The 18,308-nt window shown below is 33.3% G+C and overlaps 1 protein-coding gene across 1 annotated transcript; it reads right to left on the bottom strand.

Moving 5' to 3' along the window:
- Positions 1-1,337: 1,337 nt before the first annotated feature.
- On the bottom strand, positions 1,338-13,165 carry LOC101507376 (Golgi SNAP receptor complex member 1-2-like). The gene is made up of 6 exons (XM_004514792.4): positions 12,869-13,165; positions 11,447-11,643; positions 2,341-2,430; positions 2,191-2,262; positions 1,757-1,886; positions 1,338-1,653 (listed from the first exon to the last, which is right to left on the bottom strand). Exons 1-6 carry the CDS (start codon positions 12,999-13,001, stop codon positions 1,556-1,558), a joined length of 720 nt encoding a protein of 239 aa, XP_004514849.1. The 5' UTR covers positions 13,002-13,165; the 3' UTR covers positions 1,338-1,555.
- Between the last annotated feature and the right edge of the window lie 5,143 nt (positions 13,166-18,308).

Here is an 18,308-nt window from a genome sequence, read left to right as displayed (position 1 = left end):
TATTAAAAGTTTGTTAGGCAGAGAGCTCTAGATTTTCTATAGGAGCTTTGCTCTTGGCAGCTTAGGGATATCAATTCTTAGAAGAGTTTATCAAATACTCAATAATACAAATCCTATTTCCATTTATCTGTGTTAAAGTTATTGTGTTTATCATCTTCGCTATTAATTGCTCCGATTTGGCGGATCAGTTAATGAAAGAGTTTTGCGGGAGCCAACATGAATGGAGAAGGAAGCAGATGCCACCAAAGATGATGGAGGCTAAGGTGAATGCATCAGAGAACGCTATTACAACGCTCAAACAAGCAATGGCAGAAATGCACGTTCAAGCAGCTTGAGACCAGGAGCGACTTGTTTCCCCCGTTACCAAAAGCGTGGAAATGAGTAAGGCTGAGAAATCTATCCACAAATCTGAGGAGTTAGAGACGAAGAAGGGGGAGAAACCGTTCAGGGGCAAAGCTCTTGACGAGTTTCGTCAATCCGTGAAGCAGAGTGAACTTCCCATGTTCAATGGCAAAGATCTAGCCAGATGGATCGCTCGTGCTGAGGTTTACTTCACAGTGTTGGATACAAGTCCTAAGGTGTAGGTAAGTTTAGTTCAGTTATGTATGGAAGGGCCAACTATTAACTTCTTTAAAGCTCCTCCAGAGAATCTAGAGCTCTCTGCCTAACAAACATTTAACAACTTTTTTTATAATCCTCTCCTCACTCCCAAATTCCTTAAGAATGCATGCATTTAATTTTTTTGCTCATTCCGTTACACCCACTACCACCTCAGCATTTTCTTTCACCTTCTTGCTCTTCCTTGCATAAACCTTCCATGTATTGGGCCTCGCATTCATTTCCACATCTATCACCATCACTGTTGCCCACTTCTCTATCGCCATCACTGTTGCCACTTTGTATATTGGTTCATCATCACAATCACATCCACAAAGACTTCATTCAAGGATATCTATTCTTAAGGTTCTCCATTAGAACACTACCAAAGGCGGAAAACAAAAATACACGAGGGGATATCCTAACATCTCAAGTATTTATTTATGTTGTTTGATATATTTAAGTCAACATAAACATATCAAAATTTTCATATAAACTTCATCATGTTATTCAGACATTATTTTCCAACGTTATGAGGCAGCTAAGAAAGTAAATTAAACGCAAACAAATAAGCCTAAATCCCAGCAGGTTTCCAAATTCCAGGCCATGAATTTTAGTTTGTTTTAGGAATGAGCTATACATCTTTACATACTACAACTTACCATGGAAACACTACAGTATCCCCCACCCCCAATAAAAATAATAATAATCAGAAAAGTAGCATCTAATGATTAAAAATAGGAGAACCAAAGATTGTTGACTCATATAAAAATTCAAGAATCAAATAAATACTTTACACTATCCACTAAATACAAATGAGGCTCCTAGACAAATGTTGATTGTAAAATAAAATCTTAAACTTCCTCATCCCTAAAAAACAAAAAGGCAAAGAAAGAAACAGAAAATATCAATGAATAAAAGAACCATAGTTCATTTGTAGTGTGGCAAAATTGTTTTGTTACTTTGAGAGCCTATAAATGATGAGAAACAGCGTACAAGCAGCAATGACTGCTGAAATAATAAGAGTATCCCTTGACTGTCGCCTTTTTATCGAACCTGCAAGAGCAACAATTTAGGTCAACAAAACAAAAAGAGACAAGACATGTAGCTTTGAAAACCGATGGCAATTTAGAAAGATAAAATCTACTTTACACCGTACCGAGCACGCTCCGAACAATGGGGAACTTGTCCCCAAGAAGCCTCAATTTTCCTTGAACATCACCAAACAATGCCCTTTGAGAAGCCAACACAGCTCTTGTTGCTTGAGCTTGACTAATCACATCATCTATCTGGCAACATGTCGGGAAAGTGAATCAAGAATCCTCAAAAGCAAGGATATTAGAGTAATGATTTAAAAGGGCTGAAAACAAGAGCTTCTAAAGGACCCATGATTATGGGTTCATGTAAGCAGTTCGTGAGAAATCCTTAAAAGCATGTGGCCAAAGGGCATTGTCTATGAAAAAGGGATCCGGGAAGAACGGGCATAGTTCTCGTCTCCAATGGAGCTTTAATGGGACTAATGCTTAATTAGCAGTCACCATGGAACAATAGATAAACGTTTACCAATTAAGAGTTAAGCAGAAAAATACTTACATGAGACGTATTCCCATGGATAGCAGCTCTCTCACGTAATAACTGCACCCTTGGTGACATACTACCAGATGTCTGCTAGAAGAAGGTAAGTCTAGTACACCTATAAGAATGTATCTATATAATTTAAGTCAGATCATGCTCAGGATTCACCTTAATGTCGGTAATATCATCTCGGACAGAACCTAAAAGCTCTGCATGTTCCCTCATTGAGTTTATGTTCCCCTTGGTACGCCTAAATTCCTGAAACGAACAACGCACAAGGAAAACATATTTAAAGTCAACTTACTAAACAAATTACTGTAGAAACCTATTCATTACAGTGACGTGAGAATTTATACAAAAAACCTTGCTATTTCTTACATAAGCTTTCTTAATAGATAAGGCTTATCAACAAAGAAGCAAGAACTATCATGTCAAATCGGCAAGATAATAAAAAAACTAGAATATAGCCCGCGCATTGCGCGGGATGTATGAACTTTATCATATGAGTAGTATTGTGAATAAGATTTTAAAATTTCAAAAATAATATAATTCATTCATTTTATTTGTAGAGTATTTTTTTCAAGTGAATCTATTTGACTAATTATTATATGAGTTGACAAACACACATTCGAGAATACGTAAAATGTTTTCATAGTGAAGATCATCCTACAAACAAAATTCATAAATTATATTTAGTGTTAAAAATCGTAAAAGTATTTTAATAAATATTAATATATGTAATTATCTACCGCAAGATCAGATTAATCATGCTCTTTTTTTGTGTTGTCAAATCTAAATTTATTGTCAAAATATTGTTAGAAAAATATAAAAATAATTTTGTCATTTGATATTCATTTCATTATAACTCTTTCATAGAAATGACAAATCTAAATTCCAATATTTTGAGTATGAGACTTCTATACAACATGACAAACAACTCTTATGTACGGTGGTGAGTAGAGGTAAAACACATGTAGAAACTTAAAATTGGTAGTATTTTTGAAAAATTTGACAATATAAAATATCTCCATAAAAAAACAACAAATTTTTTTTAATCTAAATGATAAATAGTTTTATCTCGAAGACACAATAATAACACTCATATAAAGCTGAATAAGGACAATCTTCTTTGTCTTTTGAGGAGCCAATATACGATCATGTCGTAGATGAGATCACATATGTCTGTAAAAACAATACTATAACTAAGAACAATCAAAATTTTGAGAAAAATGAGCAAATAGGTATAATATCTTACAAAATACCACTTACTAAAAAGTTATTTGTGCAAAAAAAAAAAAAAAGAATTTTCCAACTATATCTACTTCTTTGAAAATAATTGGGTTGCAAAGAAATTTCCTTTTGAATTGATAAAGTGGAGTTGTGAAAACTTACATATAAAAATGAGTGCAATGAACGTACTTAGAGAGAGAGCAAAACAGTTTTACCCTGTTATCCAGTGAGAAACTACCATTCTTCCATATCATATCACTAATTATAAAATAGTTACATAAAGATGGGATATGGTAATGAATTTTTATTCGATGTAAGTGTAAAATAATTTTAGATGGTTATTGTATGTTCTTTAAATCCTTAAAAAATGTCATTGACACTTCTAAACAATCACATTCAAATTAAAAATTATGAGCAATTAAATGGTTTTATTTGATATGTTACATAAGCTAAATAAAAATACAAAATATTTTTTCGTAAATGCATAATGTTTTTCTCATGACAGTGGTGTGCGATATAAAAGTTAATAGCATAACGTTGCGATATAAAAGTTAATTGCATAAGGTTGCAGTATAAAAGTTAATTGCATAAGGCGTGTTAAAATAGTTACAACAAAAAAATATATTGACCATTTAAATATTGGAGTTTCAGTTACCAAAATATAACAGCAAAATAAATATTAGAGATTATTTGAAGAAATAGAATAGTATACGTCAGAAAAACAACAAAAACAAAAAATAGTTATCCATAATATTATATGTTAAATAATAATAATAATAATAATAATAATAATAATAATAATAATAATAATAATAATAATAATAACAATATTTGATAAAGATGTAGGAGTCTATTCAAATGTGTGTTAAAGCAAAATAAAAGTTGAATAATAAAGATAATTTAAGAGAAAAGACATTTTAGATGTGCCACATGAGATTTTTGTTGAGGTGACAATATTTGAATGAAATGACATAATATTAGATGATTTTTATGTGGGAGTCTATTTTAAAATAAGATTTTTGTTAAAGTGGCCATATTTGAATGAAATGACATAATATTATATGATGTTTATGGTGGGAGTCTATTTTAATATATTGTTTATCTAAAAGAAAAAAGTTTGAAATGTAATGATGGAAGAAGAGATGAAGAAACCTTTAAAATGACTCAATATATTAATTGATAGTTAAAACATACAAAGAGAAGAATCGTTATCAATAATCTTGAGGAAGAACCGTTATCAATAATGATAGAGGAATCATAAATGTCGAATAATTGATAACTGATATTTATTGTATTGTAATTTGTAACTTATGGCATATGAATAGTTTTACAAAATATTATATGAAAAAAATGTAATAAAAAATAAATTGCAAGTATGATGATAAGAAAGAGGAAGAGTATTTGTTAGATGTGCCACATCAGATTTTTTTTTTTATGTGGCAATATTTGAATGAGGTGGCACAATATTAGATAAAGATGTAGAAGTCTATTTTAATATACATAATAGATGGTAGGATGGTAGGCTACGAAGCTCTGATAGTCCAATTTGGTTAAGTGTCCTATACCTGTCGGGAATAGATTTCTCTTCAGTCTTAATCTCCACCGTTAGACATCCATCTCCCCGTTTTGATATTTAGATAAAAGCATCTCCCTTTCCATTTTGAAGGATGGTGGGGATTTTACTGGAAGGAAATGCCACATGAGAGTATACATTTCAGTCCTACTCTTATTTGGGTCCAATATTATACATGTATGATTAGCCTGATACTGATAGGTACTAGGAATATGATAATAAACAGAATTTTAAAGGTAATGGAAGGAATTTTATTGATTGTAATTGATGAGAAAAGCTCTTATAATAATGGTGAAAGCTGTAAAATGCAGAAAATGCAATAAACCAGAGTTGCAACAACTCATGAACCAGAGAATAATTCTAACTAATTAAACATATTTTTCTGAATGGTTTTCTCACTCTCTTCCCCTCTCTTTTGTAACAGAGTTTTCCCTTGAAATAAGGAGAGATTCTAACTAACTATTTTATTCTTTTTGCTTCTAATTCATCCTAAAAGGTATACGCGTGTGAGTTGGGTCCACACTTTGGGACCTCATTCTTCTTAATTTTCAGAGTTCTATCACTGCCCCCTTCAAAATGAGCCTTGTCCTCGAGGCTAACATTAAGACATTGATTCTGCAGCAGACTTCCAGATTTCCAGCTGATGGTTTCCTTCTTCCCTTCCCGGGTTATAAATTTTCTTGCCTTGATATATTCATGCCAGCAAGATTAAGTTCTTTTTCCTAATTGATTCTCCAGTTCTGAGGAATTTGACACTGCAACTTCACAACTTTCCTCTTCTAGTCCAAGCAAATTGCCATTTCCTCCTCTTCCTTCAATTCGATCGCTGGGACTTCACTGACGTCGTTAGTCACTTCATCATCTCCCAAAATCACCAAACACAACTATTTTTCAGCACACTAATGAAGAGGATTGAACCGTTCCCCACATTGAGAACAGAGGTCTCGCGGCTTACGATCCATTAATTATGAATAGGGGAGATGCTTGGTTCCTTCGTCGCTCCTCATTACCGTTCGCTCGCGTTTGGTTCTGATTAGGGTTGGATCCCTGCGTGCTCAATTCTAGGTTAGAATTTGAGCCGGTTTGGGTATTTCTGAATTGGGTTCCCCCACTTGGCTCAAAACTCGCATTTCCCTTGTTTGGGCTTGAGAAATGACCCGGTCCGGACCCCTTTCTATTAGTAAGCCCATTACTTCCATCTTTTCCTCCTTGCCAATTTCGCGAACGACCTCTGTTAAATGAGAGAAATTGAGAGAGGCATATGGTGAAATATTGTGTGAACTACACAATGGAGTCGGTTTTATATAGGCTCAAGGCAATAAATACAAAAATAAATATAGAAGAACTTATCCCTATTTATATGATATGATGTGATATGTAATAAATACAAAGATCGTAAATATATTTTCAACACTCCCCCTCAAGCTGGAGCATATATATCATATGCACCAAGCTTATTACATATATAACTGATTCGCAACCTCTCAGGGACTTAGTGAATACATTAGTCAATTGATCATTGAAATTAACAAAGCTAGTGGTGATGTCGCCTGATATGATCTTCTCCCTTACAAAGTGACAATCTATCTCAATATGTTTAGTCCTCTCATGAAAAACAAGATTAGAGGCGATGTGCAATGTTGCTTGATTATCCCAGATTAATGTCATTTGTGTTGCCTCTTCAAATTGAAGCTCTTTGAATAACTTTTTCAACCAAATGAACTCACAAGTCACTAATGCCATAGCCCAGTATTTAGCTTCAACGCTTGATCTTGCGACTACATTTTGTTTCTTACTCTTCCAGGATATTAAGTTTCCTCCAATAGGTACACAATACCCAGAAGTTGATTGTCTATCAATCGGTTAGTCTGCTCAATCGGCATTTGAATAACCAACTATCGCATGTCCTCTGTTTTCATAAATTAAACTTTTTCCTATAGCACCTTTAATGTATTTCAAGATTCATATCACAACATCCGAGTGTTCTTGGCAAGGAGAGTTTAAGAATTGGCTTACCACGTTGAGCGCAAAAGAGATGTTCGAATAGGTGACTATGAGGTAGTTTAATTTACAATCAATCTTCTGTATCTCCCTGAATCTGAAAATGGTTCCCCATGTTTAGGTAGAAGTTTGACATTTGGATCCATATGAGTATCAATCGGCTTGGCATTCAATAAAATTGACTCTTCAAGAATATCCATGGCATATTTCCTTTGTGAAATTACTAAGACGTCCTTAGATTAAGCTACCTCAATACCCAAAAAGTAGCGGAGCTTGGCAAGATCTTTAGTTTGAAACTGATGAGATAAATGATGTTTCAACTAGAGTACCCCTACTGATCACTACACGTTATGACAATATCATCTACATAGACAATCAAGTAAATGCACTTTTGTACTGAGTGGCGATAAAAATGAGAATAATTAGCTTAATTTCAAATCATACCCAATTATTGCACTATTGTGCAAAATATGTCAAACCAAACTCGAAGAGACTATTTAAGACCATAAAGAAACATGTGAAATCGACAAACCCAGGTGGTTGCTCCATATACACTTCTTCAAAGTCACCATGCAAAAATGCATTTTTAATGTCAAGTTGGTGTAGAGACCAATGTCAGATGGCTGCTATAGAGATGAGTAGTCTAATAGAGGCCATCTTAGCCACATGGGAGAAAGTATCACTGTAATCGAGCCAAAAGTTTGAGTATCAAACGAGCTTTAAAGCGATCAATATTACCATCATGACCAACTTTCACTATATAAAATCAATGAGATCCTACTAAAGACTTTTTAGATGGTGAAGGAAATAATTCTCAGGTACCACTACTCTGAAGTGCACACATTCATCAATCATTGTTTGCCCCCACTCTGGGTGGGATAAAGCTTCACCTAGAGATTTAGGGATAGAAACAGAAGACGGGGAAGACAAACAAGTATAATGCAAAGGAGAAAGACGATGGTCACTCAAACCAATGTAATGAAAGGATAGATTGCAAATAGGACGTATACCTTTACGGATAACAATAGGAATATCAAAGGTGGGATCAGATAACGGAGGTGGTGGCGGTGAAGGAGAGTCTAGAATAACCTCGATACTAACTATTGAATTTTGGGAAGATTCAGATGACCTAACTAAGCATGTATAGTAAGGGGAGAATTTGTGGTAGGGCACGCTGTTGACTGGTTTGAGAGATAATAGAGGTCATTAGACTCACATCCGACACCAATTTGTCGTCCTAATATTCGATCTTGCAAAGTAACATTGCAATTAGTAAATGTGAAAACACAATCATGAGAACAAGTCAATCGACTGATAGAAATTAAATTAAATGGGCATCCAAGCACATAAAGAACAAATGTAACTAACAAATAAGGGAGGATTTGGACACGGGCAATCCCTTGGGACTGTGTTTCGGAACCATTGGTTGAGACTATCCTAGGTAAATAACCAGAAGTAGTGAGAGAGGAGAAAAGAGCCTTATTATCAGTAATATGGTCAGATGAACCAGAATCGAGAATCCATGGGCTAAGAGAAGGTGAGATGTAAACAGATGAATTACCACTTTGTGCGGCCAAAACAGCGGAACTGAAGTTATGACAATACTCTACCTACCGAACTAAATTTTCAAAAGTAGCCACAAGCAATAAGCAGTTACCTAAAACCAGAAGCGAAACAGTATCATGTGTGACTTGTGTGAGTTGGGCCCACTCTTTGGGCCCTCATTCCTCTTAATTTTCAGTGTTCTATCTGAATATGATTAAAACAGAGCACTCAAAATATTGTATTAACGGTGAAATCCAGACATGTATCAAGGTGACAACAAATCTTGGGTTCTAAAACTACAACAAGAAAATACAGAAAAAATTGAAAAAACAACAAGCCTGTATCAAATATCTCCCAAAATTCCCAACCTAACTCCTATAATTCTCACTCCCACACTATATCCATCCCTTTTTGAAGAATCGCACACTTAACACCCTACCGCTACCTCATAATTAGTTACATAGTGGAAAATCTTCCATTTTTTTACTTTCTTAGAAAATAGGTTGAAGTTAACCGAACCCCACAAAACCAGCTTGTACCGTGATGATTACCTCTCAATTTAAGTTGTAACCACTAATCAAGCTATATGATGATCAAATGTGGGACTCTCAACACATCTGACTCACAACCTGGGTGGCTTGATACATGTGGCCCTATGATACTATCGTAGAATTTGAATTGAGTCTAAATCACCCCTTATAATCTGGCTTATTAGGTGAAGCCTTTTTCTATGCTCTTCTAGGGTGAGAGTTGCCTCAAGCTTATGACCACGTTTAAGCCATATCACTATCCCATACAAGATTTTCAACACTGTAAGACAACAATTTATGATGATCATTTCGGCTATCTGGCTAGGCTATATTTATAGCAATTCTCTCCGACTTCACTTGTATTCTTGAGTTGTCTTTCCATCCTTTTTATTATTTTGCAAAGCAAAACATTATTTTCTTGTAACAAGCTAAAGCTTAGTAAAGCTTTAGCTTGAGGGGGAGTGTTAGAATATTAGAAAATATCTTATAATATCTTTTATATTATATTAGAGTATCTTGAGTTATTTCCTATGATCAATTTATAATCATAGACATATCTTAGAATATCTCTCATTATTATTATGATTTGTTTCTGATTTAGGATTGAGATTATGTTTCTCTATAAATAGAGATTAGTATTGAGTCTTTTGTAATCAAGTTAGCATAAAGCTATTATCAATAATATTCAAACTCTTAATATTTTCTCTCCTCATTTTCTCTAAAATCCCACAACTTCAACGGTCCTCCTTGAATTCTTGTCTTGAAGGACACAAGATTTGTTATAAAAACATTACATGATAGGTTTTCAGTTACGTTTTTGTATGGAAATCAAGCTAGTAGACAATTTAGGAATATGAAGGACATTTCTTAGAGTTATGGATGAGTTTATGTGGACATCTCTTTGACCTGCTGCAGTTATAAGGGTACCATTTGCTATGGATGTTTTCTTGCTACTAGGGCAAGGTGAATAAGTGGAGAAATGTGTAGGTAAGGGTGTCATGTGGTCAGTGGCTCTAGACTCTAGTATCCAATGTTGGTTATAGGGTGTATCCGAAGCATTAAGTCCAAAAGAAAGTTGAAACCTACCAAGAGGAAGTGTACTTGTATATACCAGAAAACTAGTATTTGTTGGTTTCTCCAACTTACTAAGAAATGATCTCATCTTTTCTACTTCATCTTCATTGATTCAGACCAAACCACTTTTACTTTCTTTAGTTGTCATTTTCGTAAAATCAGCAAACAAATGATATTAGAGACGAAAGATTGATCTATCAAACAAAATAGACTTCAAATGTCCAAAAAATATCGACAAACTATAAGTGTGTTATAATGCTGCAATAACAATAATGGCCAAAGTTTGTAATAGAAAAGTCTGAGCAAAAACCGTGAGAGCTTAAAATGGCCCACAAACAAAAGTGCTTCGATCAGAAACTGAAGACCCAAAACGAAACAAGAAACGGCCAATCTACAATTTGGATGAAAACGGCGGTGAACGACGATCTAGAAAGCGGTGTGTGGTGCACACGCGCCGAACTGGAAGGCATGTGTGAGGCCGCGTGAATAGGTTGTTGACGGCGGCACTTTGGATCTCAGACAATCTAATAGAGGCGCGAGTCTTGGTGTGGGCGGTAGTGTGAAGTAGACGGTTAAAGGTGGTCAAACGGGCGTGACCAGTAATGACGTGAACAGTGAACACACTATGGCAGCAAACAATAATCACACTATGGGCGAGCATGCCAAAAAGAAATCTCATTGCAATGAAAGCAACAAAAGGGGTTACAATGAAGGTGCTAAGGTTTCAGGAAAAAAGAAAGTGCAATGAAGGCGACAAGTTTATGCAGAAGCGAGACTCCCAAAGACCGAGAGCTTTGATACCATCTCGATAATATTTTATTCAATTGAAATATGTTGACAATACATATATATACAAGGTTACTATACAGCCGGATCCATATTAGTACTCTTATATAACCAAATCCCTATTGGTACTCCTATACAACCAAACACCTATACTTGGGAAATTTTTAATAATAAAACAGATTTTGACAGTAAGACAGCGATTTATTCAAAGAAAATAGAAAGGCTTACAATCTGAATCAAGAGTGGAAAATAACAGGTGCTAGAAGCCTACATCTAACTCCCAACTAACACCTGTCCCCAAGTTCAAGCATTTCAAGTAAGAAGATGGCAAAACCCACCTATTCTTAGAATCAAATCCAATGCGATGTCCATCAAAACTCCAAACATACAATATATATGTTATGGTGGGTCATGTTAAAACAAACTATATATACTTCTCAAGCAATTTCGATGCCAGAAATTCATTTGTTTTAAACTGATGGAGAATTGAAAATTGAAACTACATATGCCAAATAGAAATGTGATATAAGCATACCTGGGTAAACTCGTGAAAAATATCTCTGTGCCTAGCCAACTTCTGCGTTACAGAAGTAGCTGGTCCAGCAGATGCAGCACATCTACTCATGGAATCATTTATGTCCAATAGTTTCTCGAGGAGGGATTGGATTTCCATTTCCATGGACTTCCAAGACCTACTGGACCCAACAGGTGGTGAGCCACTATCCACATAACCTAATAACAAGAGGAATGTATATTCTCATGATAAACCTTTCTAAGGTGTGCCGTAAATGAAAAGTAAACATCATAGCCATATTATCGTAACAAAATTTCAATATTAAATATGGTATTCTTTCCTACACTCATTTGCTCAACATTTGATTCTTCAAAAGTGTCTTATCACTTAATCAATAATTAGCACAGGAGTTACTAGGTGGCTTGGTGGTTTGGAGAGAGAACATAGAGGTTCAACTCCCCCACCAACAAAAATAAAAAGTAACTACCAGTATTTGTCGTTAAAAAATAATAATAATAATAACTCATCGATAACCAAGCAAACTGAATATAGTAAGAAATAATCACTATCCAAAAGAAAATTTGGCGTAAAACTGTAGTTTTTCAATCTAACATAAATCCATCTTTTTATAACTCTAGTTAAACCAAAGTTTTGAGACAAAAAACAATTATAAAATGTTTGGAACTGCTGTGATACCGCGTTCCAATGCACGTAATAGTAGAAGCTTACAACATTTGGCTTCAATAACGATGTGCGACTACATGCTACTTACCGTGTTTCCAAACAGACCATTAACCTAATTTTGCCTCATAGTAATCAAACACTTGAGTTTTCATTAGAATCACGTTCGACAGGAGAGAAAATCAATCTTGACAAATGTCCAATCAAAAACACTAAGCGCAACGGTGTCACCGTGCATTCAACCACTTCATAAATTTCATGGTCAATCAACATTGGGACCAGAGAAATGATATATCACCAACCAATAACCAAACATATACAGTGTGTTTGATTCTGCAATAGCGAATATTAATTTGAACGAATTACTTTTGTAAAATTTTGAAAATGAATTGAATACAAAGTAATTTTTTTTGTTTTAGTATATTCACACAAAAGTAAGTTTAAAATAAACTTTAGTTGATGTTTGGATTTGCATTGAGAATGGCATAATCACGACGACGACAAAAGCTACACTTTGGAACTTCAACAAAATCACCATAGTGATTTTGTCAAAATCACGATCCAACCATACACAAACCTTTGCTGGAAGTTATAATAAATTTGGAGGAAAAAACAATTCTACTTGAAACCAAGCATCCACTAAAAAGAAAAACAAATCAATTCAACACAGACATGATTCTCCTATAACCATTTGTTTGATTTAACACAACATTCATGATCCAAAGGAAAAGGAATGCAATAAAGCAGGGAACGGAATGGAACCTCCTTGGGTGAATCTAACACCGAGCTTGGCGTAGGAAGAAAGCTTGACGTCGAGATCGCCTTCGATCTTCCGCGCTTCCTTTCGGAGTTCCTCCCAACCTGATTCCTGCAACTCCAGATTCGAATCCCTCATTCGGATCTTTTACGGGTCGAGATTTCAGTTATTGCAGTTGAGATTTCTATTTAACAGAGAGTAGATGGCGGAGGAGAAGAGAAAGAGCAAAGGAAGAAAGGAAATGGGTATCGTCTGCAGCTAGTATACCAAACCAGAAATTGCAACCTGTTCGATTATGAACAACAATCAACATCAACAATATTAAATATTAAATGTCTTATTTTAGTATTATTCAAACCAAAAAAATTTCTTATTTAATACGAGTATAATGAAGCATATACCATAAGGGTAAAATAATTTATCATATCTAATTAAAAACTATCATATTTTTATATAACATGATCAGTTTTAAAATAATCATAAAAAGGTGAAATGATGTGACAAAGTAAGGATTTTAATTAAATATCAATGTAAAACATTTTTATTATGTATATTCTTTAATTCTTTTTAATATTTAATAATTGTTTCAAATTGAATGTTTTATATTTATTAAATTTAAAATAATTTTATTTAATCAAAAATCAATAAATAAATATCAATTAACAATATATATATTAGTGTGGAGTATGTGTCAAACAAACACAAGTAAAAGTATGATTATCTTTTTTCCGATTTATGAAAATATTTTTTGAAATAAATTAAATACAAATTTGAGTTAATGTAACATACTCCTTATGTTCTACTTCACTGTACACTTGAAATCAAACATGATTTCTCAATCTACATTGGTATAAATTTGTGTTTCCCTCTAAAAAATAAAGCAAATTCCAAAAAAAAAAATTATAAATTTATAAACTTACAATAGAATCAACTAAAATTGAAAACGGTAATAGAGAAGTGTCGTAGAATCTGTAATTTTCTATAATTTAATAACTATTTCAAAAGAAAATCATTCGTCTTTTTGATGGTTCATATAAACAAAACATATTAAATTATTATTTATTAGATATTAAATTAGGTCGTTAGTTAATTGTGAGAAATTAAATTGGATCTTTTGTAAAAATAAAACATATCAAAAAAAAAAAATGATTATAATGTGAGAAAGTTTATGATGTGGTTTATAGTTGGCCACTATTTTTTAAATTTGATAGTTAGAAATCAATAAATTGATATCAATCAATACTATATATATATTAATACTTACGTCTCTTTTTTTATTAATTTTTAGTTTTATTTTAATAATTTAATTCAATTTATTTTATTTTATTGAATTTAAATTTAAGATAATTTTATTTAATTGATAATCAATCAATACTATGTAGAGTAAAATAATTTTTTTTACCAAAAATTAAGTAAGTTTTTGTTCTTGGTCCAATAGAAGAAAAAAACCAAGACAAAAGAGAAAAGAAAAAGTCTAAGCATAAGGGAAAAGAACCCTCGTAGCATCAGCCATAAAAAACCACTTAGACTACTAGGAGGAGATTCTCAAATCTTCAAGCTATCATCATGATAAACTACTTCTTTAACAAGAAAATTCACGCAAAAGTTTCCTCTACGAATAATATGGTCAAATATAATATTCCAATCAAGTTTCATAAGATCCCGAATACTATGCAAAAATATGAGCATAATTGTGAAAATTAGTCAGAAGTGAAGCTATCAACTCGACTGCAGACAAGGAATCTAACTAGCACTAAATTTTCGCAAAACCCTGAGACCAAGATAAAAGCAAACCATGAAAAATTGCCATGACTCGGCATGGAGGGCGTTGGAATCTCTAAGACGACAACTAAAACAAAAACGGTAATCTACATCTCCATTCCTGAGCAACCCACCAAAATCGGATTGGCCCACACCACCAAGTCGACTCCCACCAACATTAAGAACAAAAATCTATCTATTGTAGAATGCCATGAGAGGATATATTAGCACAAAATACTCCAAGCAAGTGGTGTGAGATATTTCAAAAATATTGGTGAATATATGTATATATAATTGGTCTTAGTTAACATAATTTAGATATGTAAATTTGTAGCCTTTCAAAGTCTGGCTTATTCTCAACCCTAAATCATTTTTTTTTGTTCAATATATATAGATATGTAAATTGGTAGCCTTTCAAAGTCTGGCTTATTCTCAACCCTAACTGGACAGACTCGAACCCGGGTCATGCGCGAAAAGAGGCGTTGATCAACCACCAGACCATTGCAATGCTTTAGTCAATTATTGAATGTTATATGTATATATCCTTTCGCGGAACAGAATGGCAGAACCAATAATTGTAACTTTTTCTCAAGTGACATTATTTTTCTATAAAGAGGACTTTAGACATAATGAAAACACGAAAATTTAGAGATTATCATCCATTTTTCTTACTCATTCTTATATTATAAACCATCTTATTCTTCTTTAATGCATGAGTGAAGAATATGAAACATTCTTTTGTAACATACTATTGAAAGATACTTTTGGTGTGATAGTACAAATTATAGAGGTTTTCCATAGTATCATGAAGGGGATTCGCTGGTTATGTCATTTGCATCCAATTGATGGGGGCGAATCGAACCTAAAGGCTAGTGTAACAACACGTTTTTGAATTTGCTACTTATAATCTTCACAACAACTTCACTGTTAAAGTCTTGCAGCAATTGTCACCAACACAGATCCAACAATCTTTAGGTTTGATTTTATTTTCAATTAATGTCTACATCACTCAAAGAAATGGTTTCTAATTTTGTGAAGTTGGAGAAATTCGATGGAGGAAACTTTATCCATTGGCATAAAATGATGAAACTCCTTCTTACAACTTTGAAGGTGGTGTATGTTCTGAGCACCACAAGACCACTAGAGAAGGAAGTGGAAGCATTAGCAGAAACAAGAAAAAGGAAGAAGTGGGACAATGATGACTATATATGCATGGGCCATATTCTCAACGGAATGTCTGACTCCTTGTTCGATATATATCAAAGTAGCATCTCTCCAAAGGAACTATGGGAGAAATTGTTGAGATAAAATCTCAATTTAATGTTTTGATGAAAACAAACAAAAAGTTAATTAAGAATGTTAATTATGATTCTAAATGTTATGTTAATTTAACATGTGCTTTTGAGTGTATTAATTTAAAGATAGGATTTAAACAAAGCAAAGAAATTAGCATAAAAAGGCAAGAAGTTGAACAGACAAGAATGAAGAACATTCTTAACAAAATCTGAAAAATGGAGAATGTTCTCCAGTTTCAAGAATGATAATCATAGCTCCAAAATCAATCAATCTCCACTAGTTAAAAAAAGTTTTAACCTCTAGATTTTACATCTATATCATCAGCACTTGGCAAGGAACAAACTGAGATTATCAGATTCAAAGAAACTACTCGAATCACAATGTGATAAGATCACGAATTAGCAAGACCAAATAGATCTGAACCTTTTCCAGCTTGACTGTCAAGAATGAAGAACATTCTTGACAACATTCTGATCATTCTCTAGCATGTTGACATTAATCTCCAGCATGCTAACATCATTCTTCAACATGTTAACATTAATCTCCAGCATGCTAACATCATTTCCAACATGTAAAACATCAATCTCTAGAATGATAACATCAATCTGTAGAAAGTTCTCATTAGTCTTCAGAATGTTCAGATCAGTCTCCAGAATGATCAGATCAGTCTCCAGAATGTTCAGACCATTCTCTAGAATTTTCAACATCATTCTCCAGCAGATTGTCATCATTCTCCAAGTTGGTTTGCAGAATCAAATCTCCATATCGAAGCAATATCACCAACAAATATATATGAGGTATAAAGGATCATTAAACACAAGAAATATGATCAAGAACGAAGAAAAATGCACAGTCAAACAGATTTCATAAAGTGTTCAAAGGCTGAAATTTTTATTCATATATATTGGTTTTGGTCAAAACTGACATTGCACTACCAACAAATCTTTTAATCGTTATAAAATGTCCTAAAAGCTTATAAAAGGAAGGTTAATGCTCAAGAAAAAATTAGAGCTTCAAGTATTAAGAAAATTCATTACTCATTTTAATCATACTTGAATTTCTCTCACTCACAAACATTGAATCAGTTTTGATTTTTCCATTCCATTCTTAGAATCATTCTCGTGTATTTTTCTGTCAAAGAATCAGAACTCAAACAAGTGTTGAGCCTTCTCATATTCTAACAAAAAAATCTTATAAAGGTTGATAGGTGACCTGATTGAACTCCTTTCTGGGTGGAGAGGTTTTAACTTTGTAACAAATCAAGGTTGATCTAAGTTAGGTGTTGTAAAACCAAGAAGGTTCTTTGTTTTGAACACTTATTGGAAAATCTCACAGTTGTGAGAGACTAGACGTAGTTCGGGTTGGGCGAACCAAGATATATCATTGTGAGGTATCTCTTCCCTTATCTATTTACTTTCAGACCGATTGATTATCAAGTTAAATACATAAACTGAATTAGTAATTTTAACTAACCAAGAACGTTCTTCATTTTCTAGTTAAAACCAAGAACGTTCTATGTTTTCTATTTTCACAACCTAGATCAATCTTGAGTTATTTTCTTAAGTTTTTAACAGAAAATTTTAAATAAGAACATTTACAATTCAAACCCCCCCTTTCTTGTAAATCTAAATCCACATTGCTACTTTAGAAATTAGAGTCAAGATACATGCAATAAGACTCTACATGTAAGAAGTTTCTTGTTTCTCAATTTAATAATTGTAAAATGATTGATAATAAATTAGTAATGGAAAAAATGCATGAGATTGAAAAAATTCTTAATAACTACTAACAACATCAGATGCACATGAATGAAACCATTATTGTATCCTCCATAATAGACAAACTTTTATTTTCGTGGAAAGATTTCAAAAAATCCATGAAACATAAGAAAGATGACATATCTCTTGAGAAATTGGGTAATCACCTTCGTTTAGAAGAAGATTACCGTAAACAAGAAGATACTAAAAACTAATTTTCTCATGAAACGGTCCATGTAATGGAGGTGTAAAATACAAGTTTTTGATGATGACAAAGATCAACCATTATGGTCAAAGCAACAACCTCAAAAAGAAGTTCAAATATCTTCATTAATAAAGCTTCAAATCCAAATATTAAATGTTAAAATATAAAGGTATATGATGCAAACCAATACTTCAATTACATGAGAACAAGTCATATTTACATATGCATATAAAGTATTTTCAAAAGTCAAAATAGCATTAACAAAGTCTTAAAACTAATATTTTTGACAAAATACATAAGTGTATTCGAATACAGCATCCTGTATTCGAATACAAAGCAAGTCAGAAGCAAAAGTCTCAAAGTTGTATTCGACTACGACTATGTGTAGTCGAATACACATCAAGTCAGTGGCCAAAATCCTTATAT

The sequence above is a fragment of the Cicer arietinum genome, chromosome 6 (genome assembly GCF_000331145.2).
Source record: "Cicer arietinum cultivar CDC Frontier isolate Library 1 chromosome 6, Cicar.CDCFrontier_v2.0, whole genome shotgun sequence".
Classification (NCBI taxonomy): domain Eukaryota; kingdom Viridiplantae; phylum Streptophyta; class Magnoliopsida; order Fabales; family Fabaceae; genus Cicer; species Cicer arietinum.
This window is presented reverse-complemented; position numbering and strand designations above follow the sequence as displayed.